This window comes from Vitis vinifera, chromosome 19, assembly GCF_030704535.1.
Source record: "Vitis vinifera cultivar Pinot Noir 40024 chromosome 19, ASM3070453v1".
Taxonomy (NCBI): domain Eukaryota; kingdom Viridiplantae; phylum Streptophyta; class Magnoliopsida; order Vitales; family Vitaceae; genus Vitis; species Vitis vinifera.
The window spans coordinates 23,919,676-23,946,574 of record NC_081823.1 but is presented as its reverse complement, the minus strand read 5'-3'; the positions used below and the strand labels follow the sequence as shown (position 1 = coordinate 23,946,574).

General features: G+C 36.9%; 1 protein-coding gene across 8 annotated transcripts in view; it reads left to right on the top strand.

Annotated features, from left to right (window-relative positions):
* The window catches only part of LOC100247369 (molybdenum cofactor sulfurase), a 121,374-nt gene that overhangs the window by 56,404 nt on the left and 38,071 nt on the right, over positions 1–26,899 (top strand). For 7 of the 8 annotated variants that reach the window (XR_009465334.1, XM_010646611.3, XM_059735668.1 and 4 more), the window contains exons 13-16: positions 5,011–5,088; positions 5,208–5,309; positions 5,619–5,712; positions 22,560–22,670. Coding sequence is in view for 7 of the 8 variants with exons in the window: in XM_010646611.3 (XP_010644913.1) it covers positions 5,011–5,088; positions 5,208–5,309; positions 5,619–5,712; positions 22,560–22,670 (385 nt within the window). In the remaining variant the exon portion in view is untranslated. The remainder of the gene's footprint in view (positions 1–5,010; positions 5,089–5,207; positions 5,310–5,618; positions 5,713–22,559; positions 22,671–26,899) is intronic. The other variant, XM_059735667.1, reaches the window with a different exon arrangement.

Below are 26,899 nucleotides of genomic sequence, written 5' to 3'. Positions count from 1 at the left end.
TTGGGAGGGAAAGAAAATAAGGAACGTTTAGGAAATAACACAACCAATTTATCAAATAACATGCAATCAAAATAACATCCTCCAATAAGATTTTGGGGCTTTCATGTGAAACATAATAGCACGAGCAACATCCAATAAGTGACAATTTTTCCTTTTAGCAACTCCATGCTGTTGTAATGTATAAACACATGAAAATTGGTGGATAATTCCATTTTTAGTACAAAAAGAGGAAAGAGAACTATAATTATATTCAAGGGCATTATTAGTTTAAAGAACACTAATCGAAATACCAAACAAATATTTTATTCCTTGATAAAAAGCTTAAATTCATGAGGTTCTTTAGACATTTCTTTACGTAAATATATCCAAGTGATTGAAGAACAATTATCAATATAACTAATAAAGTAACTAAACCCTTGGACATTTAGGGATGCGATGAGGACCCTAAACATCGAAATGAATTAAAGAAAAAGGACTCATACTCCTATTATTAACTCTAGATGGAAAAGATGACCTATGATGTTTGCCAAGTTCAAATGACATACACTCAAGCTTATTGGACAACTTTAGATACAATCCCAATGAATATAATTGTTCAAAAGAGGCATGACCTAATATGTAATGCTGTTAGAAAGGTGTAACAAATGAAAAGAGAGCAGCAACATTTGACATCTTTCTACCATGAGACTGGAATATAGATTGACCATTGAGATAATAAGGTCCATCTGGCCCGAGCCCTCCACCAATCATCCTCTTTGTATGGATATCTTGAAAAGCATAATGAGAAGGTTTGAGGGTGTGTTAGACGCCTTGGTTAATTGAATAAATTTGGAGGACTCTCTAGTGATATGACAAGAAGCTTCAGAATCGAAGACTAACCAGGAGTAAGAAGAGCATGTGTATCCATGTGTATCCAAATGTGCTAAGGTGGCAGTAGCAACACGGATGTTGGATTGGCAAAGAAATCTGTGAGGATTGTTGCACCAATTTGTTATTATCATCTTAAGAAAAGGTAATAGACTACCTACTACCATCTGTAGGTTGAACAAGAGTAGGATCATCAACTCCATCATCAAAAGAGGAGGCAACCTGATTAGCCCATGTAGGACGACCAAACGTATCTCAACATTTATTAGAGGTATGATTAGTCCTACCACAATGTGAGCATTGTTTGTCACTTCTACCTCTACCTCTCCCTCTACCTCCTTCTAAACCTCGGCCTCAGCTTTGAATAGGAGACCACCTCTACCTTGTCCTGTGGTTGCAAGTGCAGAAGTATTCTTAATATTATTCCCAGATGAAAAATACTGTAGATCAATGCATTGAAGGTGTGCATGAACATTGCTGAGAGATGGTAACTTCTCACTAGCAAGTATACTATGTTTGACCTTTGCATATTCAAAATCAAGTCTAGAAAGAAATTTAGCAATCAGAAACTCTTCCCTTTTCCTTCTTTGAACCTCAATATCAGCAAACAATGGTTTATACACATTCAATTCCTCCCACATCTCTTTTTGGAATGCATAGTGCTCACTCAAAGGTTTCTCATTCTGCTCTGCCCCAAAAATATGTTCATACAGTTGATGGATTCTTGAAGTATTCTTTTCTTGAGAGTACACCTCTTTAACCGCATCCCATATTTGCTTTATAGTTTCTACAAATATTTTTTTTTGATAGGAAACGACAAAGGAATATATTGAAAAAAGGAAGTACAAGAGAAGGATGAGGAATCCTCCCACCAAAGAAAAATAAGACTACAAGTAATCAAATATAAGAAAATACAAAGAGAAAACAAGCAAACACTCTAGTTAGACCAACCCATTGGAATTACACACCGCTAACCAATCAAGTTGTAACATGTTAAGAGGTATCCCCTTAAAAACCTTAGAACAAAAAGCCCAAAGAGAAGCTAGAAAATGAATAGAATCCCAAAGATACTCTGAATTCCTTGCTTTATCCTAAAAAATCCTTGCATTTTTTTCCCACCACACCACCCACATTAAAGCGATGCACGCGTCTTGCCATAAAACAATTCCTCTCTTAGAAGATCCAAAACCATTAAAATTAGTAGATAGCATGTCAGAGATGCTCCTTGGGGGGACCCAATCCATCTTTGCTAATTGAAATAATCTGTGCCAAATCCCCATCGTCAAAGAGCAATGGAAAAAAAGGTGATCTACTGTTTCTCCATGCTTCATGCACAACTTACAAATGTCGGGACTAAGTGCTTTGTAGGGTCTTCTCAATTGTAGCAAGTCATTAGTATTAACCTTCTTGTGAGCCACCAACCAGACAAAGGACTTGACTTTGAAGGGGACTTGAGAATTCTAGACGAACTTAGTAGGAAAAACTGGAGGTGAATCAGAATATTGAGATAAGACAAGAAAGAATGATTTGACTGTGAAAAATCCTGAAGGAGATAAAGACCAGGATCTCATATCTAGAACCGAAGGTGAACAAAATGGATGAACTACCCCTTACCAAATAATTACTCTAACTCTTTAACAAGTATCAAAATGGGGAAGGGACTGGGGTCTAACCATTCATCCATGAAGATGGAAAAGCTTAAGTTTTTGCTGTATAAGTAGGTGAAGGTCTGACTATATTGTAAAAGTCAAAACCAGCTGTGATGAGGATATGTTGGTAGCAAATTGTGCTAGCTATGTTCAATTTCAGGCTTGAGAAGATTTTTCAGATCTTTTGATATGTATGATGATAGTGCTGCTGAATCTTCTATTTCCAAGATTGCCTAGATGAAATCTTTCCAGATGTAGAACATGGACTCAGTGAGATCTTATTTATCATCTTTGTTTGATCTATGGTTTTAGTTGTTATGTAATGGATGAAAAATGTTTGAGTTGAATTACACTCAAGATTAATAGCATTAATTCTCTTCCCCACATGAAGTTGCGGCTTGCACATGGTTTAGTAAATGGGGGAATAAATAAGTAATGGTGATTGAATTTATGATCTCCTGAAAATTAAGGCATGGATACCTTGTTAGGCTTCCAATTTAACTACCAAGTTTAAGCTGTTAGGTTGTAGACCAACTATGTATGCCAAGATGACTAACACTTAGTTTAATGACCACAACATCATTATAAATTGAGTTTAGGTCGTCCTAAAAATTTGATTGGAGAAGCAATACATGTTTAGGGATGTATTGATTTAGATTTGCTGTTGTTGTTCTTATTATATTTGGGTTTGGAGCCAATAAGGAATTGGGTTTGTGTGTTTCACTTTAATGATCCCCTATTGATGCCCTCGCCATATTGCTAGGGCATTTTTATTTTCACTTTAATCATAAGTTGGAACTTTGTGTGCAAGCCTAAGGTGGAAGGGAGTTTGGGGTTTGAAAAGATTTCATTGAGGAATAGAGCTCCCTTTAATGACATGGCTTTGGAGGTTTCTAAAGGAAAGTGATGCTCTTTGGGATAAGGTAATTTTGAGTATCTATGGATTTCATCCCAATGGTTGGGATGCCAATATTCTAGTCAAATGGTCACATTGATCCCCTTGGAAGGCCATTGCACATTGGTCTTTCAAGATTTCTCTAGATACACTTGTTTTGTGGTAGGTGATGGGGCAAGGATTCGTTTTTAGGAATACTTGTGGTAGTGGGATCAACCTCTATGCCTTCAATTTCCAAATCTTTTCTGAGTTGTGACAATTAGAAATTCTTCTATTTCATCTATCATTAGTATTTGTCTTCCTTTTTCTTTGAACCTTACCTTTCGTCATAACATCACTAATTTGGAAATAGAGGACTTTGAAAGGCTCATGTCCTCCCTCTCTCACATGTACCTGTCATCCTCCATCCTTGATAAGAGAGCTTGGTCATTATCTTCTTTTGACCTATTTTCAATAAAATCTTTCTTTTTAAACCTGAGATCCTGTTCATTTTCCTCCTAGCAAAATTCATTTGGAAATTTAAAGTCCCATCTAAGATCAAAGCCTTTGTGTGGCTAATGGCTAACAAGAAGGTCAATACCAATGACTTGGTATAGCTGAAAAGATTGTACGAAGCGCTTAGTCCTAACTATCGCACTATGTGAATAGAGAGTGGTTCTGTAAAGCTATGAGTGATCCACTGGAACATCATGAGGCACCTTTTTAACTTGAGCTGGTTCTGTGAAGCTGTGATAGGGAATTCAGTTGGGGATATTCAATACGGCCCAAATGGGCTCAGCATAGGTTAATTGTATATGTGCTAAATAATAGGTCTCATTCATCTGGAAGAAAAGGGAGCTTCTGAAAACAATGAGGAGACTACTCTCCTTATCAGCACAATGGAAGATAGGAGTTTTTCCTAATTTTTTATTACATGCTTTATAATGAAGGGAATTTCCTGAAGGAACCTTTGAAATCCAGAAGTGAATCTTCAATGTTACAAGCTAAAGAGTAGTTATTGTTTTCGTTCTCTGTTAAGAAAATTGTTAGGTGTCTGCTCAAGTTAATAAAATTATTAATTTTCTAGTTTTTTCTTAATTTTCTTTCATTTTCCCAATTCTTTAATAGGAGATTTTCTCAACAAAAATGAAGTGTTTGAGGATTGAATTGATTTCATCTGAAAGAAGTGCTCCTCTAAAAGAAATCATACTAAACCTTATTAAGAAACAGGAGTTTTGATGATTAAGATAGCAAGCTGCATCCAGTGGCTTGAAATTTGTACCATCAAACACACCAAAAACCTGTTTTTGTCTTTTTTGTAGCATTCACAGCATAATAATTTACTAGAATTAGCAAGAAAATATATTTATTTATGTCGATGGTTAAATCTTCAGGCCCACCTGGCTGGATAGATTCTCCCTCGTAAGCATGGAAAACTGCTCGAGTGTTTTCAAATATTTACACTATTGTATTTTTGTTCACAGTGTTTGCATGCATTCTTAGGTATGTACTTAAAGGCAAATCAGTTGTAATCTGAGGGGATAAGAATTAAATTGGTGAATGTACTTCATGATCTGATAGAGCCTTTACATCATACATTTTTTTTCTGCTGTTCTTTAGACAGGATGCTTTTGCAATCCTGGTGCTTGTGCAAAATATCTGGGCTTGTCTCACTCTGATCTGCTTTCCAATATTGAGGTATGGTGCATTCTTTGCTGATTTCTTTCAGTTATTATATGTGAATGCAATGTATTCATTTGTTTGCTTTTCTGTAAGTATTCCTAGATCCTTAACAACTGTGCCTCTTTTGAGTTTAGGCTGGCCATGTTTGCTGGGACGATAACGACATAATACATGGGAAACCAACTGGAGCTGTAAGAGTATCCTTTGGTTATATGTCAACATTTGAAGATGCCAAGGTATGTGCTGCAATCATTGTATTCTCTTGGATTTATATTTTCCTTTCTTCTCTTTTAAGTATGAGCTGTTACAGCATATTCTGAAGGAGTTACAGACTTGATTACAATTCATAAAGCAGTTTCAGTCATTTGAAGTTTTAATACAATGCCCATCTATTTTAGTTGCATAGGTTGCATGGGGATGGATTCGTGAAAGGGGGAAAAGAATTTGTTGTCTCTTTCTCATTCCATAGCTGTTTGGTATCAATTCAAAGCCATAGTTCTTTATGTAATCTCATCTCCTTTTCTTCTTCTCATTTTCATGTGCAGAAATTCATTGATTTCATAGTGAGTTCCTTTGTATCAGTGCCATATCAATCTGGGCAAGTACATCTACCAAGGTCCATACCCTATTCAAGTGAAGGTTATTTTCATACTGTTTCTTACTGCAAATGAATTATCCTTTTTATTAGTGTATTAACTTTCCTGTACTAAAGAAATGTCTCTTGTTTCCCATTGTCAATACTTAAAAAGCAGTCACTTTTTATGTTGCCACTCAAAAAGCCTCTTTAATAAAGTTTACCAGAAGTTCACATGGTTTGTAGCTGTTCTTTTTATACTTTGTATGGCTAGTTAGGACACTGCATTTGCATACAATACCAAAGTTCCTAAAATAGGGTGATAATTCTTATATTATTTAGGATAGTTTGCAACTTTAAAGTATTGTGAGTGTCACTTGTTGTAAAGAATGGTATATTTTTTTTTTTTTAGCTTTCTTTTAGATAATGATTGTCATGTACTATTTCACAATGCAATGTCACTATAGGTTTTATTGTTAACTTCCAGTGGTAGATTAATAATGGCAATAAGGAGAAATGAACATAATTCAATTCTCACGTTGAGTATCACTTGTTGTAAAGAATGTTATATCACCACTGCAATAGTGACGTGATAAAAGACTGTTAACAGTTTCCGGCTGCACCATGACTTCATTCAAACTTTTGCAATTATTGTCTGCGGGGATGAACATATGTGGGGGCATGACAAAAATAAAAATCTTATTTGAAAACTGTTCTTGAAAACATTTTTTGTTCTTAAAAACAGTTTTCTTTTCTTTAAAACAAAATACCATTTTCTAATTTTTTTTATAGGTTTTAAAAACAGTTTTCTAACTTGGAAAACACATTTGGCAAACTTCTAATAGAAAACAGTTTTTTGATAATTTATTCTGAAAATAAGTTATTTTTTAGAAAAAAATTTAATTGCTATTTGTTATTTTTTGTACAGTGTTAAAAGTAACAATTAAAAATATGGATAATACTTTAAAAACTTTTCCATTGTATGTAAGTGTGTAGTACCTTCATGAAAAATAAGTTGAGAAAATTGTTTTTCATATTAGAGGTTTCAAACAAAATTTTGTTCTTGAAAATAATTGAGAACCTTTTTTAAGAAGAGTTTTCAAAAATATTCCCAAAAGAAACCTAAAATATTTAAGAACTTAAATTTTGATGTCTTCAAAATTTGTATATGGCCCCTTCAAAAGTTTGAGAATCAGTCATTTTCTTGTTACTAACTCGAGAAACTTTCATTTGTAATTAGGGGCGGCAATGAATCATGTTGGATTTGTATCATGTTGGGGTAAAATATACTAAAAATTTACATGACTTGAGAACAATCCATTAATCCACATGGATAACACGATAATATGACCCATGTAATCCCTTTAATAAATGGGTTGGATCGCGTTATAAACAAATTGACATAGATAACCATTGACATGATTCTAACCCATTAAAATCATTCACATGGATTATAACCTATTTTATCTATTTAACAATTTTAAATCTATAAAATATTATTTTAAAATATTTTTGGTTTTTTTAAGTTTTAATTTTAAATTTTTTAAGTCTTATTAATTTCTTTATTTAATTTTGTATTTGTAATATGTTTATAAGAGAGAAGATAAACTACACTTTCAATTAAGACTTGTTTATAATTTTGTAATTGTCTTAATTATAAAAATTTTATTTTAATTGGTTTAGTTAGTTTAGTGCTTATTTGGATACATGTTCAACTTTTTTTTTTTTTTAAATAAAAAAAATGATAGCAACTCTCATATAAAATGTAAAAAAAACTGTCTGAGACTTATCTTAATAATGACTTCTAAAAACTATTTAAAAAGAATAAGGTATTATATATGAGTTGCTATCATTTTCTATTTTGAAAAACAGAAAACAAGAAATGTATTCAAACAATACCTTAGTTATTTAAAATTTTTAAATCATATGATATTTATAATTATTAGTAAAGAATTTATAAATTTTATAATCTATTATAAAAATAATAAATTTACATGGGTTAAAAGAGTCATAAATGGGTTTGGTTCATAATTGTGTCATCATTTTGGAATGATTAAATGAATGGGTTAAACGGGTTAGATAGGTCGAAAAATCAAACTTGAACACAACCTTTCTATTGAATGGTTATATCCTTTGATACTGTTATGACACAGATACAATTATGTTTGATGAAAACCTGAAAAAATTCATGTCATTTTTTGAGTTATGTTCTAGGTTGTTTCGAACATGTCATCCCCTATTTGTAATCTTTGTAGTTAAGATGTACTATCATAATTGCTCCCATGTTAAAACGCCTTGTTGAATATAATGTATTTATAGTGTATAATCTTTCCTTGTTAATATAGGTCACATGTATGGTAGTTAGGACTCCTAGCCTTCTATATATATATTTCTCAATTGTAAGTAGATTTTACATAAATGAGAATTAAGGTTTTTCTTCTTTCTCTCTCTCTCAACATGGTATCAGAGCCAAGGGAGAAAACCTAATTCTTTCCAGTTTCCCGTGTCATCAACTCCGGGAAACCTTCCGGTGACCGTGTTTCATTCCGGTCACCTTCCCCATCTCCCAATACTTTCTGGTTAGTCGGATCATCGTCAGAAAACACTCACCGCCGGCAAACTTTTCCGGAGAACTTTTCTGGCGAACTTTTCCGGCGATGTCTTTTTCCGACACCGACCATACCAGAAGGAGCGCCTGGAGGAGATCTCCAACTTTTGTGAAGGCACCGGAACCAAAAGATCATCCACGTGCCGGCCACACGCAATTTTTCGTCCGGTGACTGAATCTCATGCGCCAGCGCGTGAGGGCGCGTGAGGACTTTCCCGGCCACACGCCTCTTCCTCCAGCCTCGCCTGATGCTGACTAGCCTTTCTTCATCCCTGGTTCTGCCATTCGAGCCCTGCACGTACCTCTTTTGGGGTTTTTTGCCTCTGCCGACCCTCCAAACAGTTTTTCCGGCGAGCTTCGGCTACTTTTTCTCCATCCTAATCCCTGCACGTGCCTAAGGAAGTGTTCTTCTACCTTTCCGGTGGTGCCACGCCATGATCTGAAGCCGTCTCTCTTTCCAGTGGTGCCACACCGCGATCTACAGCCGTATTAGGGCTCTCTTCGATCCAAATATACTTCATTCTCTAGATAAGTAGATATGGCTACTAAAACTTCCATTTTTTCCTCTGTTATATCTGGATCTCCTATGATTACTTCGGAGAAATTGGTTGGCAGTGACAATTATCTTTCCTGGTCTGCCTCTGTTGAACTTTGGTTTATGGGTCAAGGATATGAGGATCACTTGATTACACAGGAGGCAGATATCGCTAAGGTTGACCGCGTACAGTGGAGGAAGATAGATGCACAGTTATGTAGTGTATTATGGCAATCGGTTGATCCCAAGATTCTTCTTCATCTTCGGGCCTACAAAACTTGTTTTAAATTTTGGACTCAGGCCAAAGGATTATTTTTTTTTATAGGAAACGACAACGGAATATATTGATAAAAAGAAGGTACAATTAGAAGGATGAGAAATCCTCCCACCAAAGAAAAATAAGACTACAAGTAATCAAATATAAGAAATACAACGAGAGAATAAGCAAACGGTCTATTTACACACCGCTAACCAATCAAGTTGTAACACGTTAAGAGGTATCCCCTTAAAAACCTTAGAACAAAAAGCCCATAGAGAAGCCAAAAAACGAATAGAATCCCAAAGATACCCTGAATTCCTTGCTTTATCCTAAAAAATCCTTGCATTTCTTTCCCGCCACACCACCCACATTAACGCGATGCACGCATCTTGCCATAAAACAACCCCTCTCTTAGAAGATCCGAAACCATTAAAATTAGTAAAAAAACATGTCAGAGATGCTCCTTGGGGAAACCCAATCCATCTTTGCTAACTGAAATAATCTGTGCCACAACCCCTTGGTCAAAGAGCAATGGAGGAAAAGGTGATCTACTGTTTCTCCAATGCTTCATGCACAACGTACATATGTCGGGACTAAGTGCTTTGTGGGGTCTTCTCAATTGTAGCAAGTCATTAGTATTAACCTTCTTGTGCGCCACCAACCAGACAAAGGACTTGACTTTGAAAGGGACTTGAGAATTCCAGACAAACTTAGTAGGGAACACTGGAGGCGACTCGGAATATTGGGATAAGGCCAGAAAGAAAGATTTGACCGTGAAAAGACCTGAAGGAGATAAGGACCAGGATCTCTTATCTGGAATCGAAGGAGATATGTGTAGACGATCAAGAGACCGCATAAGGCTTTCTAAATCTTCTATCTCAGAATCAGTAAGATTTCGGCGAAAATTGAAATTCCAAGAGAAAGGACGGGAATATCTGAGAATTGATGAAATAGGAGCATTTTTATCTGTGACTACGCTAAGTAATCTTGGATATTGGATTCCCAAAGGTTGATCCCCCCACCACAAGTCATCCCAAAACCGAATTCTATCCCCGTCCCCTACCACAAACCGAGTAAACTTGGAAAACTCTTGGAAGACTAGTGCAATGGCCTTCCAAGGACAACGATGAGACCATCTAACAATATTGTTGACATCCCAACCATTGGAGTGTGATCCATAAATGCTTAAGATAACCTGATGCCACAGAGCTGAACCCTCCCTAGGATATCTCCACAACCACTTCCCTAAGAGAGCGACATTCCTCATAGAAATCTTTCCAAAACCCAAACCCCCTCTCGACTTCGGCTTGCACACAACGTCCCAATTAACCAAATGGTCTCTTTTGCCTTCCCTTACGCCTGACCATAAAAATTCTCTTTACATTCTCTCAATTTTTGCTGCCACTGAGGCGGGAATCTTAAATAGGGAGAGAAAGTAACATGGCATATGGGTGAGACAAGATTGAATGAGGGTTATCCTACCTCCAAAAGATAAATACGCCTTCTGCCACCCATCTAATCTTCTTGATATCCTCTCAATCACAGGATCCCAAAAGCCACTCGCCTTAGGATTCCCTCCCAGAGGAAGGCCTAGGTAAAGTATAGGCCACCCAGAAGCTTTGTAGTCAAGCATCTCGGCCAGCCTAGAAAGGCGATTCTGTTCAAGATTAATGCCATAGATGTTGCTTTTGTCAAGATTAACTTTCAAACCGGAAATATGCCCAAACACTAGCAGAACATTCTTAAGCGTCATCATATCCTCTTCTCGAGTACTGGAAAAGAAAATGGTATCATCTGCAAATTGTAAATGGGATACCCTTGTTCTGTTCCTACCCACCCTGAAGCCCTCCAAGACGTTTCTCTCCTCAGCTTTCAATAACATCCTACTCAATACATCTGGCACTATAGTGAACAAAAAAGGTGATAAAGGGTTGCCTTGTCTTAAACCTCTAGATGCCTTAACCCACCCTTTCGCATTACCGTTCACTAGGACTGCATAAGAAACCGAGGACAAGCAACCTCTCATCCATTTCCTCCATCTAAGACTAAACCCTTTCATCTCCAACACATGATCCAAAAAATCCCAACTCACATGGTCATAGGCCTTTTCAAAGTCAATTTTGAATACAACTCCTTCCTCCCCTGTTCTTCTTTTCTCATCCACTATCTCGTTGGCTATGAGAACTGCATCCAAAATTTGTCTCCCTTGCACGAAGGCTCCTTGAGTGGAATGAATGGTCTCGTGAAGTACCCCTCTTAGACGCCCTGCTAACACTTTGGCTATTATCTTGTAGAGACTAGTGATCAAGCTAATAGGTCTAAAGTCTGAGATTCTCCTTGACATGCTTTTCTTGGGTAACAAAACTATAAAGGAAGCGTTGGTGCTCTAATTGATAAATCCGCTCCTATGGAATTCTGCAAACACTCTCACTAGATCCTCCTTTATCACTTCCCAACAATCTTGAAACATTGCAATGGTAAAGCCATCCGGCCCAGGAGCCTTATCCCTATCCATCTGAAAAATGACCTTATAAATCTCTTCTTCAGTAAAGGGGGATTCCAACCTAGACGCACTCTTACCAGAAATAGGGGACCAATCTAAGCCTTCCACTCTCCACGATTCTCCAGAAGGACTCGCGTAAAGCTTTTCGAAATACCTTAAGATCTCCTTTTTTATACTCTCTGGATTATTCAACATTAGGCCACTTTCATTCTCCAACTCCTTGATAAATTTCCTATTTCGCTTGCCATTGGCCACCTTATGAAAAAATTTTGAGTTGCAATCCCCTTCTTTTACCCATTTCACCCTAGCTTTTTGTCTCCAATGTATTTCTTCTCTCAAAATCAACTCCTCTAGCTCCCCTTTTCTTAAAGCTCTTTGGACTAAAAGTTCATGGGATAGTCCCCCTTCTTGCTCCAAGGAATCAAAGTTAGCTAAAACAGATAATATATCTTTTTTCTTTTTACTTAGCTCTCCAAAAGAAGTCTTATTCCACTCTTTCAATTTGGCTTTAACGAACTGTAATTTCCTCATGAACTTGTGCCCTTCCCACCCATTTCCTTGAAACTCTCTCCACCATCTTCCAAAATTCTCCTTAAAACTAGGATGTTGCAACCACATATTCTCAAACTTGAATGGCGTTGGTCCCCACTTGAATGGATTGGTTTCCAAAACAATCGGCCAATGATCCGAAGTCCATCTTGGCAGTACTCCTTGAAGACTTTGACGAAATACTTGTTCCCACTCATTTGAGTACAAGAAGCGATCTAATCTCTTGCATACTGGATTCTCTTGCATGTTTGACCAAGTATATGATGCGCTCCTTAAAGGTGAATCTATCAATTCGCAATCTCTTATGAAGTCATCAAAATCCTTCATGCTTGGGGTTAATCTAGAACCTCCCAATTTCTCTGAACTTCTCCTTATAACATTAAAGTCGCCGCCCACACACCAACGCGGATGAGAGAGCCTAACAATGTCTGAAAGCTCCACCCAAAAATCCTTCCTGAGAGTTGAGTTGTTTGGGCCATAAACTGCAGATAGCCACAAAGATTCGCGTCCGTCCATCGCGAACTTGATTGAGACCGAAAAAGAGCCTAACACTACCTCCTCCCTATGCAACTTTTTAGAGTCCCATATGATCAAAATCCCACCTGAAGCCCCGCTCGCCGGAAGGGCTGCCCAATCCTTATTTCTGGCTGACCAAACACTACCCACGAACCTTCTGTCATACTCCTCCTTTTTAGTTTCTTGAATCATCACTACATCCGGCTTTTCTGATCTCAGAAAATCCTTAACCACCCTTCTCTTTTTCTTATAACCCAAACCCTTGGTATTCCAACTGATTATCTTCATGTGAAACTCTCTGACCCTAATCCCGAACCAAATCCAATTGGTCTCACAATCCTGTAGAGCATCTGCTCTTCCTCCTGGAATATACCTTGATATCCAGAGACTTTAAAACCTCACGTACTTTTGCCATTTTCCTAGGGGATAGGGATTATACACGAATGATATCCAGCGTCTTTATAAGGTGGCTTCTGCTATTGTCCATATAAGCCAACAGGACTTGGATCTATCGACTTATATTGGCCAGATTGCCTCTCTTAAGGAGGAGTTCTTGACTATGATGCCTCTTACTCCTGATGTTGGGGCTCAACAAACACAGCTTGATAAGTTCTTCATGGTCCTTACTCTTATTGGCCTCCGTCCGGATCTTGAGCCTGTCCGCGATCAAATTCTTGGTAGTTCATCAGTTCCGTCCTTGGATAATGTGTTTGCTCGCCTCCTTCGTATCTCGTCCACTCAGACTTTGCCATCTGATAGCATTTCAGATTCTTCTGTGTTAGTTTCTCACAATACCTCTCGAGGTGGACGCAGTGGTAACCGAGGTAGAGGCCAACGTCCTCATTGCACCTATTGCAATAAACTTTGCCACACTCGCAATCGTTGCTATCAGTTACATGGATGGCCTCCTCGCACTGCCCATGTGACCCAGTCCTCTGATTCTCAGCTGCCTCAGCCTCCGAGCTCCTTCGCATCTCAAGCATCTCAGGCTTCTGTTGCCTCTGTTGCCCAGCCTGGTAATGCTTCTGCCTGCCTTACCCACACATCTTCTCTTGGACCCTGGATTCTAGATTCTGGAGCTTCTGATCACCTATCTGGTAATAAAGATCTTTTCTCCTCTATTACTACTACCTCTGCTTTACCTACTGTTACCTTAGCTAATGGTTCTCAAACTGTAGCTAAAGGTATTGGTTTGGCCCTTCCTCTGCCTTCTCTACCTCTCACTTCTGTCCTTTATACTCCTGAATGTCCTTTTAATCTTATTTCCATCAGCAAAATCACTCGTACTCTTAATTGCTCTATTACCTTTTCTGATAAATTTGTGACCTTGCAGGACCGGAGTACGGGGAAGACGTTTGGCATAGGACGTGAGTCTCAAGGCCTCTATCACCTCACCTCGGATTCATCTCCTGCAGTTTGCATTTCCATTGATGCTCCTCTCCTCATTCATAGTTGTTTGGGCCCTGCTAGTCTCTCTAAGTTCTAGAAGATGGTCCCTCATTTTTCCACTTTGTCGTTGCTTTCGTGTGAGTCATGTCAGCTTGGGAAACATACTCGTGTCTCGTTCCCAAAGCGCTTGAATAATCGGGCAAAGTCTCCTTTTGAGCTTGTCCACACTGATGTTTGGGGTCCTTGTCGGATTGCGTCTACTTTAGGATTTCAGTATTTTGTCACTTTCATTGATGACTATTCTCGATGTACTTGGTTATTTTTAATGAAAAATCGAGCTGAGTTATTCTCTATTTTCTAGATATTTTATGCTGAAATCCAAACCCAGTTCAATATTTCTATTCGTGTGTTACGCAGTGACAATGCCAGGGAATATTTTTCAGCCCCATTTACTTCGTTTATGTCTCATCATGGGATTCTTCATCAGTCTTCTTGTGCTCATACTCCTCAACAAAATGGGGTAGCTGAACGCAAGAATCGACATCTTGTTGAGACAACTCGTACTATCCTCCTCCATAGTAATGTTCCTTTTCGTTTTTGGGGGGACGTTGTTCTTACCGCTTGTTATTTGATTAATCGTATGCCCTCCTCTGTTTTACACGATCAGATTCCTCACTCCCTTCTCTTCCCTGACCAACCACTTTATTTCCTTCCTCCTCGTGTCTTTGGTTGTACTTGCTTTGTTTATATTCTCACTCCTGGACAGGACAAGCTTTCCGCCAAAGCCATGAAGTGCCTCTTCTTGGGATATTCCAGACTTCAGAAGGGTTATCGTTGTTATTCCCTTGAGACTCATCAATACTTTATCTCCGCTGATGTCACCTTCTTTGAGGACTCACCATTCTTTTCCACCACTTCTGAGTCTCTTCCTGTTTTTGAAGTCTTGCCCATTCCCATTGTCTCCCCACCTAATGTTATGCCTCCTCGACCACTTCAGGTTTATCATCGTCGCCCTCGTGTCGTTGCTCCTCTCCCTTTTGCTGAGGCACCTGCTGACTCACTTCCTATCCCTTCAGCTTCACCTGCCCCGGCTCTGCCTTCTCCTAATGACTTACCCATTGTTGTTGGGAAAGGTACTCGCTCTAGTCGTAATCCTCATCCTATTTACAATTTTTTGAGTTATCATCGATTATCTTCACCCTATTCTGCTTTTGTTTCTGCTATATCCTCTGTTTCTCTTCCAAAGAGCACCCATGAAGCTCTTTCCCATCCAGGCTGGCGACAGGCAATGGTGGATGAAATGACTGCTCTGCACTCTAATGGCACTTGGGATCTTGTTGTTTTACCCTCTGGTAAATCTACCGTTGGCTGTCGTTGGGTCTACGCAGTTAAGGTTGGTCCTGATGGTCAGGTTGATCGCCTTAAGGCCCGCTTAGTTGCTAAAGGCTATACTCAGGTTTAAGGTTCTGATTATGGTGACACATTCTCCCCTGTTGCCAAGATTGCTTCTGTTCGTCTGCTTCTCTCCATGGCTGCTATGTGTTCTTGGCCTCTTTATCAGTTGGATATTAAAAATGTCTTCCTTCATGGTGATCTTGCCGAGGAAGTTTATATAGAACAACCTCCTGGTTTTGTTGCTCAGGGGGAGTCTGGTTTAGTGTGCAGGTTACGCCGTTCTCTATATGGCCTGAAACAATCTCCTCGAGCATGGTTTGACCGTTTTAGTTCTGTTGTTCAAGAGTTTGGCATGCTTTGCAGTACAGCAAACCATTCATTTTTCTATCATCATAACTCCTTGGGGCAGTGTATTTATCTGGTTGTTTATGTGGACGACATCGTCATTACAGGCAGTGATCAGGATGGTATTCAGAAACTAAAACAACATCTTTTTACCCACTTTTAGACCAAAGACTTGGGGAAACTTAAGTATTTCTTGGGAATTGAGATAGCTCAATCCAGTTCTGGTGTGGTCCTTTCCCAAAGGAAGTATGCTTTAAACATCCTGGAAGAAATCGGTATGTTAGACTGTAAACCGGTAGACACACCTATGGATCCAAATGTCAAACTTGTACCAGGACAGGGAGAGCCTTTAGGAGACCCTTGGAGATATCGACGGCTCGTAGGTAAATTGAACTATCTCACCATTACTCGTCCAGACATTTCTTTTCCTGTGAGTGTTGTTAGTCAATTCCTACAGTCACCATGTGATAGCCATTGGGATGCCGTAATCCGCATTCTTCGATATATCAAAAGTACACCAGGCCAAGGTGTGTTGTACGAGAACAGAGGTCATACTCAGGTTGTTGGTTACACAGATGCAAATTGGGCTGGCTCACTCACAGATAGACGTTCCACTTCAGGGTACTGTGTTTTTATTGGAGGTAATCTAATATCTTGGAAGAGTAAGAAACAAGATGTAGTGGCCAGATCTAGCGCTGAAGCCGAGTATCGAGCTATGACTTTGGCAACATGTGAACTCATATGGTTGAGACATCTTCTTCGAGAGTTGAGATTTGGAAATGATGAACAGATGAAACTCATTTGTGATAACCAGGCCGCATTACATATTGCATCCAATCCAGTCTTTCATGAAAGGACCGAGCATATTGAAGTTGACTGTCATTTCATTAGAGAGAAGATCGCATCAGGATGTGTTGCTACAAGTTTTGTTAATTCAAATGATCAACTAGCAGACATCTTCACTAAATCTCTCAGAGATCCTAGGATTAAATATATTTGTAACAAGCTTGGTGCATATGACGTATATGCTCCAGCTTGAGGGGGAGTGTTGAATATAATGTATTTATAGTGTATAATCTTTCCTTGTTAATATAGGTCACATGTATGATAGTTAGGACTCCTAGCCTTGTATATATATATTTCTCAATTGTAAGTAGACTTTACATAAATGAGAATTAAGGTTTTTCTTCTTTCTCTCTCTCTCAACACACCTTAATAGCTTCTAAAAAAAAAAAAAAAAAAAAAGAGGGAGACCATAAACCCTAAATGCCTTTGACACATGGAGAAGAAAAAATAATCTGAGGAAGATTCAAAAAGGCAAATACTCTTTTTGGTTTCAAACACACCAGATACTCTCTCTTCTAATGACCCCTTCCTTTTCAACACCTTTATTTTTTTCCAAGTGTTTTAATTCTTATTGAAATATCCAAATTTATTTATTCTTTTAAGAAATAAAAGCACTTGGTTTAGTATAAAGATTCTGAGTGATGAAATGATAGGATTACTAGATCTTTTTTGCATTGGAATTCTATTAAAGAAAATTTGTTGTTATTAAAATGTTTGAAAAGTGAGTTTATAACTTGGCAAGAATAAAATAGTATTGGTGTTTTGAGATTGCTCATAGACTGAAATTTTGATAATTTTAAAAATTAAGAAATTTTGAGAAGAAAATTTCTATAATTTCAGATTTCTCTATTTTTTTTTCTTTTTTTAAGATCAAAGTCCTTATAATTTCATTTTTCTGTTACGCTTAGATGCTTTAAAATATTTGGAATTTAGAATTTTGATCTATATGATTTGGCATTATTACCATGTGGTTGATTATTTAGTTTCAGATATCATGTGGGGCATGTGTGTGATTTTTATTTTTTATTTTTAAATTGAACTTTTGGTGTTAAGAATTTGAAAGGATGCATTACATGACAACGAATTGTAAGTTTGTAACTAAGCACTTGATTAGTTACTTTGAGGTATGATGCAGTGTATGAGATGGCTAAGCTGTTTTTAAGCCATTATTTGCAACCTTGGATGCTTGAAATCTACCTAGAATTAAAATGGATGGCCCAAAAGTCAATTGTGCAAGGTGGTGCCACCACGTAGAGTTGTTTGTTTTAAGTCTTTTATTTAAATCAAACCCAGGATTTGAACATCTTGATAGGTGGGATCTATTTATTTTAGGGAAAAACTTATAGTTAATTATTATTAGCATTCATAATTAGTCTTTGCCAGACCCACAAAATGGTTTCCCCACCATAGCATTTTACTTATCCTGGCTACTTTCTATTTTTTATCTTTATTTTCCTTTATATTGGTTGTTAGATTAGATAAAATATAGTTTAAATGAACTATATCATTGAAGTAAGCTTTTACTATCTCTCTCCAACTTCCAACGTCAGGAGGTATTGGAGTTGGTTAATTAGGATTTTTAAGTTTTCTATCGTGCTTTCTAGAAGTGCGAAGAACAACTGGTATGGATTGTATGATTAATTTAAAATGGATTACATATGTTGTCCTGTAGAGAATTTTTTTTTTTAATTTTTATTTATCAGAAACGAAGAAAAATATATTAAAAAAAGAAAAGATACAAGAGAAAGAAGACATATAAGAGAAAGAGAAGAAACAAGAGAAGGGTGAGAGGTCCTTCCCACAAAAACAAAAATTGAACGAAAGAGAAAACACTCAACTTTAGAAAACTAAATACAAAGAAAAACCCCAACACTCTCAAACTTTTGAAACGCAAACCGCAGTCCAGTTGAGTTGTAAAGCACTAAGAGGAACTCCGCTAAAAGCTACAGTATAAGTGGCCCAAAGAGAGGAATAGAAAAGAAGCAAGTCCCATAACATCTCTTTCGTTCTTCCCTTATCTTAAAAAATCCTATTGTTTCTCTCTTGTCACACCATCCATAACAAAGTAAGGCAAGCGATTTTTGAAAGTGTCTTGCCTCTTAATGAATTCCCCAAACCTTTAAAAGCAATAACCATCATGTCCACAATACTCCTTGGAGGGACCCAAGCCAACCTTACTAGATTGAACAGCTTGTGCCAGAGTCTAATGGTAACAGGACAATGAAGAAAAAGGTGGTCGATCGATTCTCCATTTCCTTTGCAAAGAATGCACTATTGAGGACAGAGGGATTTGTAGGGTCTTCTCAATTGCAACTTGTCATTGGTGTTTGCCTTCCCATGTACTACTAACCAAGCAAGGGCCTTAACCTTTGAGGGGGCTTTTGAACTCCACAAAAACTTGGCCAGAAGGAACAAGATAGGATTTGAGACTTTTGACAAGGCCAAGAAAAAAGATTTCACTGAAAACAAGCCTGATGATGACAAAGACCAAGCTCTTGAATCTGCCAAAGAAGGAGAGAAAAACACTGAACTAAGGGAGGACGTGATTCTCTGAAGTAGATCAATTTCTGTATTAGTAAGATTACGACGAAAATTAAAATTCCAAGACAGTGGAAATGAATTGCCAAGGACATTTGAGACAGTGAGGTTTTTCACATAAATAACTCTATAAAGACCAGCAAATTGAGAGCACACAGTTTGGTTACTCCACCAAAGATCTTCCCAAAACCGGATTCTCTCCCCATTCCCCACCACTAGACGGACAAAATGGGAGAAATCCTAGAAAACTTGAGCAAGAGCCTTCCAAGGACATCTGTGTGACCATCTAACCACCATGTTGGCGTCCCATCCATTAGGATGTGTCCGATAAATACTTGCAATAACCTTATGCCAAAGACCATTCCTTTCTCTAGGGAACCTCCAAAGCCATTTTCCTAAGAGAGCAATATTTCTCAAAGAAGTCTTCCCGAAACCCCAACCTCCCAACTCTTTTGGCCTACAAACAACATCCTATTTGGTAAGATGATCTTTCTTCCCTTCCCCCGCCTTAGACCAAAGAAAATCCCTTTGCAGCTTCTCAATCTTTGAGGCTATTGATACTGGGATTTTGAAGAGAGAGAGGAAGTAGCTAGGGATGTAAGACAGACTTGACTGAATTAAAGTAATCCTCCCTCCCAAAGACAAAAAGGCCTTTTCCCAACCATCCAGCCTCCTCGAAATTTTATCTTGAAGAATTCAAAGGACAGAAAGATTTCTTTGAGATTTTAATTGCAACCTTGAACTTAATGTACGTTATCATCTAAATTTGCAAAATATTTCTGCATTTTAAATTATGCTTAGGATAAATAGAAATAGAAAAATTCATGGTTATACATTCTAATTCATAGATCAATTCATCTTTGGTTGTCTCTTCTAGTTTGTGTTCGCAATTTACACACAAGATATTTGATCCTACTTTTTCAGTTCTGCTTGTAGATATCAATATCATGTTTGGCTAGATGCATGACTTTTTTCTCACTTATATATCATACTTAGCTAGGTGAAAAGGTTGAAATTATTACATCGGCTCTTTTTATCTCTCCTTTGTTGTATAAAAAAGGCAAGGGAGTGATCCTGCTTTTGTCTAGAATTTTGGTGTGGGCAAGAAGGCGCCCTATGGAAATAAAAATTCTAAGGTTGAGGTAGTTAAGAGATCCTAACTAATTTTAGGAAGATGCCATGCCCAAGAAAATTAAAATTCCCAACTTATGTGCTCCCTGGTCAGGATCATCTTATAATGAAATGCCTATTACCTATTTAAAATATCCACAAAACAAAGTCTCCATTAGGGGTAGTACTACCCCTTTTGACTTCGAAGCTCTTGGTCTTGTTTTTGTTTTTCCTTGCTTTATGATAGGTATCCACCAATATTTTTTTTTTGATAGGAAACAACAAAGAAATATATTGATAGAAATAAGAAGTACAAAAGAATGATGAGGAATCCTCCCACCAAAGAAAAACTAAACAACAAGAAGCTAAAATGTAAAAACAACGAATCGATCTCTCTTGGCTAGACCATCCCGTTGGAGCTACACACTGCTAGCCAATCTAGTTGTAACACATTAAGGGGAATGCCCTTAAAAACCATGGAACAAAAAGCCCAAAGAGAAGCAAGAAAGTGAATGAAATCCCATAGATTCTCTAAATTCCTAACTTAATCCTCAAATATCCTAGCCTTTCTTTCCCGCCACACAACCCAAATTAAAGCAATGCACGTGGTTTGCCACAAAACTATCCCTCCCTTGGATATTCCAAAACCTTTATAATTGATGAAAATCATGTCGGAAATGCTTCTTGGGGGAACCTAATCCATCTTGGCTAACTGAAATAATTTGTGTCACAACTCCGTCGTCAAAGAATAATGTAGGAAAAGATGATATGCTGATTCTCCATGCTTCATACACAACTTACAAATGTCAGGACTAACAACTTTATAGAGTCTTCTCAATTGTAGTAAGTCACTAGTATTTACCTTCTTGTATGCCACTAACTAGACAAATGACTTGACTTTAAAAGAGACTTGGGAATTCCATACAAACTTAGTAGGGAAACTTGGAGATAAATCGGAAAGGTGGGACAAGGTTAGAAAAAAAGACTTGACTGTAAATAACCCTGAAGAAGATAAAGACCAGGATCTCACATCTGAAACCGATAGGGATAAATGCAAACAATAAAGTGAACGCATGAGACTTTCTAAATCTTCTATCTCAGAATCGGAAAGGTTATGACGTAAATTAAAGTTCCAAGAGAAGGAGCGAGCAGAACCGAGAATTGAAGATATAGGAATATTTTTATCCGTGACTACTCTAAATGGTCTTGGATATTGGAATCCCAAAGGTTGGTCCCCCTACCACAAGTCTTCCCAAAAAAGAATTCTTTCCCCATCTCCTACCACAAACCGAGTATACTTGGAAAAATCCTGAAAGACTTGTGCAATAGTCTTCGAAGGACAACGATGTGACCATCTGACTGTAGTGTTGACATCCCAACCATTAGAATGTGTCCCATAAATGCTTAGAATAACCTGATGCCATAGAGTTGAAGTCAGGTATCCACCAATATGCTTATCCTCTTTTGCAAGGTTTGAAGGCTTTGCCATCCTTCTTCTTGTGATTCCATTAATAATTTTTATACATGTATCACTGTGCATGTTGAACATATAAATAACTGTCAGATTTCACTTGGGACTCTTACTCGTATCCTTGATATTTATGATGTAAGGAAACAAACAATAACAGATAAAAGAAAAAGTTCAACACTGATGAATAAAATGACATTAAATATATGTGCACTTGTATGCATAATAAAATAGTATGAACTTAGTTTTCTGAACACTCTAAGATAGGATCCCTTCTATTTTTAATTGCTTGATTCCTTACCCTGTAGGATGCCATATATTTAATTTATGGTCACTTCTTTGTCTAATTTTCTTCATTCATTTGCAGTTTATGTTTTCAGTGCCTTTACTTGGTCAAGAATAAATTTTGAACTGAGTCTGTTTTTCTCTTCCTAGTTATGCATGCTTTGTCTTTAGCTTTTATTTTACTTTCATTGCACCTTTTTAAACTTATGTATTCTTTTCACATTTTTCCTTTCTGGGAATTGTCACTGGTATAATTATTGACTTCAGAAATGAGATTTAGAGTATAATAATTGGGGCATTTTCCTTTAGTTAGAGGCTTTGACGATTTATTTTTATTTTTATTTTTGTACCAGCATAGTTCTTGTGCTTCTGCTTTAATTTTGTGGTGGCTCTCCTTGCAAGTTCCTTTACTCTGTAACATGTTCCTTGTCAAAAAAAATTGAGGAAAAGAAAATAAGTTGTAGACATAAATTCTCACTTTTGTTAACTATAAGAATAGGACAGAAATTACATATTATATGCTTTGAGCATTGTATGTAACATTTTTCACTATTTCTAAATTGTAGGCCGCGAAAGAAGACTCTCAACTACATCTTTTCGTCTTAAGTCTATTACTATCTACCCGATAAAATCATGTGCAGGATTCAGTGTAGAGGGTTGGCCTCTAAGCAATACTGGTAGCCATTCTTTTTCTGCACTTATATGTTGCTTGCTTTGAAAGGATTCTGTATGTTGTTTGAGTAACTTTTTAGTTATAATATAGGTTTAACTAAAGGGCTGTGTTCATCTATTTTGGTTTGTTGGTCACAAATTATGGTAACCTCTCTTGAAGCATGGTAAAACTATAGGATCCTCCCACACCTTTGAAATGGGATGTTAACTCCTAAAGTTTTATTTTGTAGTAAAAAACTCCCTTTGGTGGACTAATGTGTTGATGTTATCCCTTTTAAATTTAAACACTAAAAAAATTAAGAATCAGAACACTAACTTAACTAATAAGGTATCGAAGTCAATAAAAATATTTTGCATGAATAGTATAAATTCTATTTTACAAATACATATTCCATTGTTTGGATACAAGTGAGGACACATTTTCTAGTTAATTCTACCTTTTATCTTAAGAATGGTCAGTTATTTGATTAAATTTTATATATTAATTTTATAATATCAACAATTTCATGACTGTTTTTGCACACAATAATAAAAAGGAAAAAAAAAATACTATCCAAAGCATGTTACTAAGGGAAAGGGGTCAATTCTTTCAACAGTTTTTGGAACCTAAAGTCAAATTCAATTTTCATCAAGCCCAAGAAAAGAAGCAATTAATACTATTAGTAGTAGTATCTTTCCAAAATCAAAACTTTGGATTGTATCACCACTAACTTTTATATTTGCTTGTAGTTAATCTTAGTTTCCATTGTAAAGAAAATAGCCAATTGGATAACAAGATATATTTGAAACCTATAAATTAGTTTTTTTGAACAATTGAAATCCTCCTCTCAATTAATGAATTTGTATGGGGTGATGTGATAGAAATATATATTTTTTGAATAGAAACAACCATCTTCATTTATCTTAAAAAGATAATTATAACAAGGACAAGAAATCTCAGGGATGTACAAAAAAAGGTTATAAAGTAACCAAATGTCAAGCCTCACAAGGGGTAAGAACTACAAAGAATAGAAATATAGCACACTTAAGGGGGGAGAAAGTCTCTAACGAAGGAGGCTAAATATTTAGCTCCTTGTTTGGCTAATTAGTCTACAACTTAGTTAGTTGAATGGGGAACCTAAGAGAGAGGGACCTATTCGAGAAGTAGACACTTTTCCAATTCAACATTAAAAGAAACAAAGGAATATTTGTAAAAGGCTCCATGACCGATGCTCAAAGGGAAAAGAAAAAGTAAATCAGCTATTAAATGGTATGCACAAATCTACAGCTGTCCTCGAAAATCCTTGCATTCCTCTCCGTCTATATAAACCATATCAAGGATAATATGGCCACTTGCCATAGAATCTTCCCTTTTGGAAGGCTTCCAAAGCCCTTGAAGGAGATACCCTTCATCTCTGCTATGCCTTTAGAAGGAACCTAGTCAAACCCTTTAATCTGTAAAGGGAGGTGATAAGTACTCATAACCCATGGAAGAGAGGAGTCTAAGCTGTTTTTCAATCTCTGAATCAGAGAGATTTTGACAAAAAGTTGAAATTCCAAGATGGACTGGTAGAGGGCTGATCTATAGCAAAGAAAATAAGCATATTCCATGTCTTGATGACTCAGAACAGATTTGGAGATAGAAACTTAAGAGGACTCTCGCCCAACCAAGTATCCTCCCAGAGGCAAATTTTTGTGTCATCTCAAGTATTGGGTGACGTTCGAGAAATCGTTGAAAACTTGAGAAATGGCTTTACAATGGCAACAATGTGACCACCTAACAACTGTATTAACATCCTAACCATTGGAGTGCAAGCCATAAATACTTAGGATGATGCTATGCCAAAAAACATTGCTTTCTCTAGGAAACCTCAACAACCACTTTCTAAGAAAGGCTTTATTCCTCAAGTAGATTCTCCCTAAACACAATCCTCCATCCCTTTTTAGTTTACACACAAGATCCTACCAAACTAGGTGGTTGCTTTTCCTTTTCCCAAACCTTAACTAAAGGAAGTCTCTTTATAATTTCTCAATCTTGTAAGCCACTTTAGTTGGGACATTAAACATTGAAAGGAAATAAGTGGGGATAAGAATTAAATAAGACTGCACAAAACTTATTCCACCACCTAGTGACAAAAATGTTTTTCTAACCATCCGAATAACAAGAGATCCTATCTAACACTAGATCCCAAAAAGAAGCAGCTCCGGGATTTTATAGTCAAAATTTGTTTCGTTAAAACCAAATTTATAACCTGATTCAACTATGTTATGATAACTCTTGCCTGATAAAAAAGTTTTCAACAAAAGTTACAACAATGTAGTGATTCTAGGTATCATCCACTAGGATGACATTTTCGTAAATCAAGGCTTGAATGAAAGATAAGAGATGGATATGATTAAATGAAAATGACTTGCAAATTCATAATGAAATGGAAAGGGTGGTGTGTTCAAATCAGAAAGAAAAATTCGCTTAAGAAAAACCAAAATTTACCCAAAATTAATACGAGGAAAAACTCTTGGATTTAGAATTTTCTGGGGAACAATCTCTCTAGTGAGTGGGTATTAGGATCTCATATTCATGAAGTTAGATTGAAAATATAAATTCTCATCTAAATTGATTTTAGATATATCTTTAAGTCTAAATCAGATTTTTCTTCAAATTAAGTGACTTAATACAAAGAATCAATTCAATCCATATATTCATTTCATTTTAACAATGCAACTATTCAATTTCACTAAATCTAGCTTTAAAATTTAGCGGATCTATCTAATTTGCACCATACTTGTCATTCAAGATAATTTGAAGAAAAAATTTCTTAAAATCTTATGAATCAATCAAATGAATCAAATTACCTTATCAAATCAAGTTCCATTTGCCTAATACACAGTAGATCTTTCTCTAGATTCTTCTTCCTTCAAGAAAAATGAAATTTAGCCACTCATAGTTGTGAGATCAACTCCACACAACATGTTTGGCTAGTGAGAGGAGAGAAAGTGAAAAAAAATGAAAATTTAATATTAAGAAAGCTAGAGAATTACAAAGTATAAGAAAAGCTCTCCAAAATATCAAAAGGTTGCAAAATTCCTTGGGAATTCTCAAATCCTATTTATATCTCTATAGTGAAATTGACACATGACATCATCCTAAAGATCATCTAGAACCTTCCTTTAAATCAATGGCAACAATTTGAGTTTTAATCAAATCTTGCATAAGAGCTTCAAGTTCTTCATAGGTATGTGAAATTGATATTGGCTTCCAAAAGCCTTCAAAATAACACATTCTTGGTCATGTTCGCATGTGCAGGCGAACGTCGACCTTCTCCATGCAAAAATTGCATAAAAACACAGTTTTATAAGGGCCATGTGAGATTACTTCCTCTCCATGCGAAAACGCCTTCTAAAACCCACTTAAAGAATGACTTTTATCGTGTTGTTGGTGTTGAAAGAGAGAGAGAGAGAAAACCTTAATTCTCATTCATATCATTAACTTCTTACAATAGAGAAATATATATACAAGGCTAGGTTGAACTAACTACCATATATGTGACCTATATTAAGAAAGGAAAGAAAGATTGTACACTATAAATACATTATATTCAACACTCCCCTTCAAGCTGGAGCATATATGTCATATGCACCAAGCTTGTTACATATGTATTTAATCCTAGGACCTCTGAGAGATTTAGTGAAGATGTCTGTTAGTTGATCATTTGAATTAATAAAACTTGTAGCAACACACCTTGATGCGATCTTCTCTCTAATGAAGTGACAGTCAACTTCAATATGCTTGGTCTTTTTATAAAAGACTGGATTGGATGCAATATGTAATGCGGCCTAATTATCACAGACTAGCTTTATCTGTTCATCTTTTCCAAATCTTAATTCCTGAAAGAGTTGCCTCAACCATATGAGTTCACATATTGCCAAAGCCATAGCTCGATACTTAGCTTCGGCGCTTGATCTGGCCACTACATCTTGTTTTCTTACTCTTCCAGGATATTAAGTTACCTCCAATAAAAACACAATACCCTGAGGTGGAACGCCTAGCTGAGGGTGAACCAACCCAGTCTGCATCTGTGTAACCAACAATTTGTGTATGACCCATGTCTTCATACAACATACCTTGGTCTGGTGCTCCTTTAATATATCGAAGAATGCGGATCATAGCATCCCAATGGTTGTCACATGGTGACTGTAGAAATTGACTAACCACACTCACAGGAAAAGAGATGTCTGGCCGAGTGATGGTGAGGTA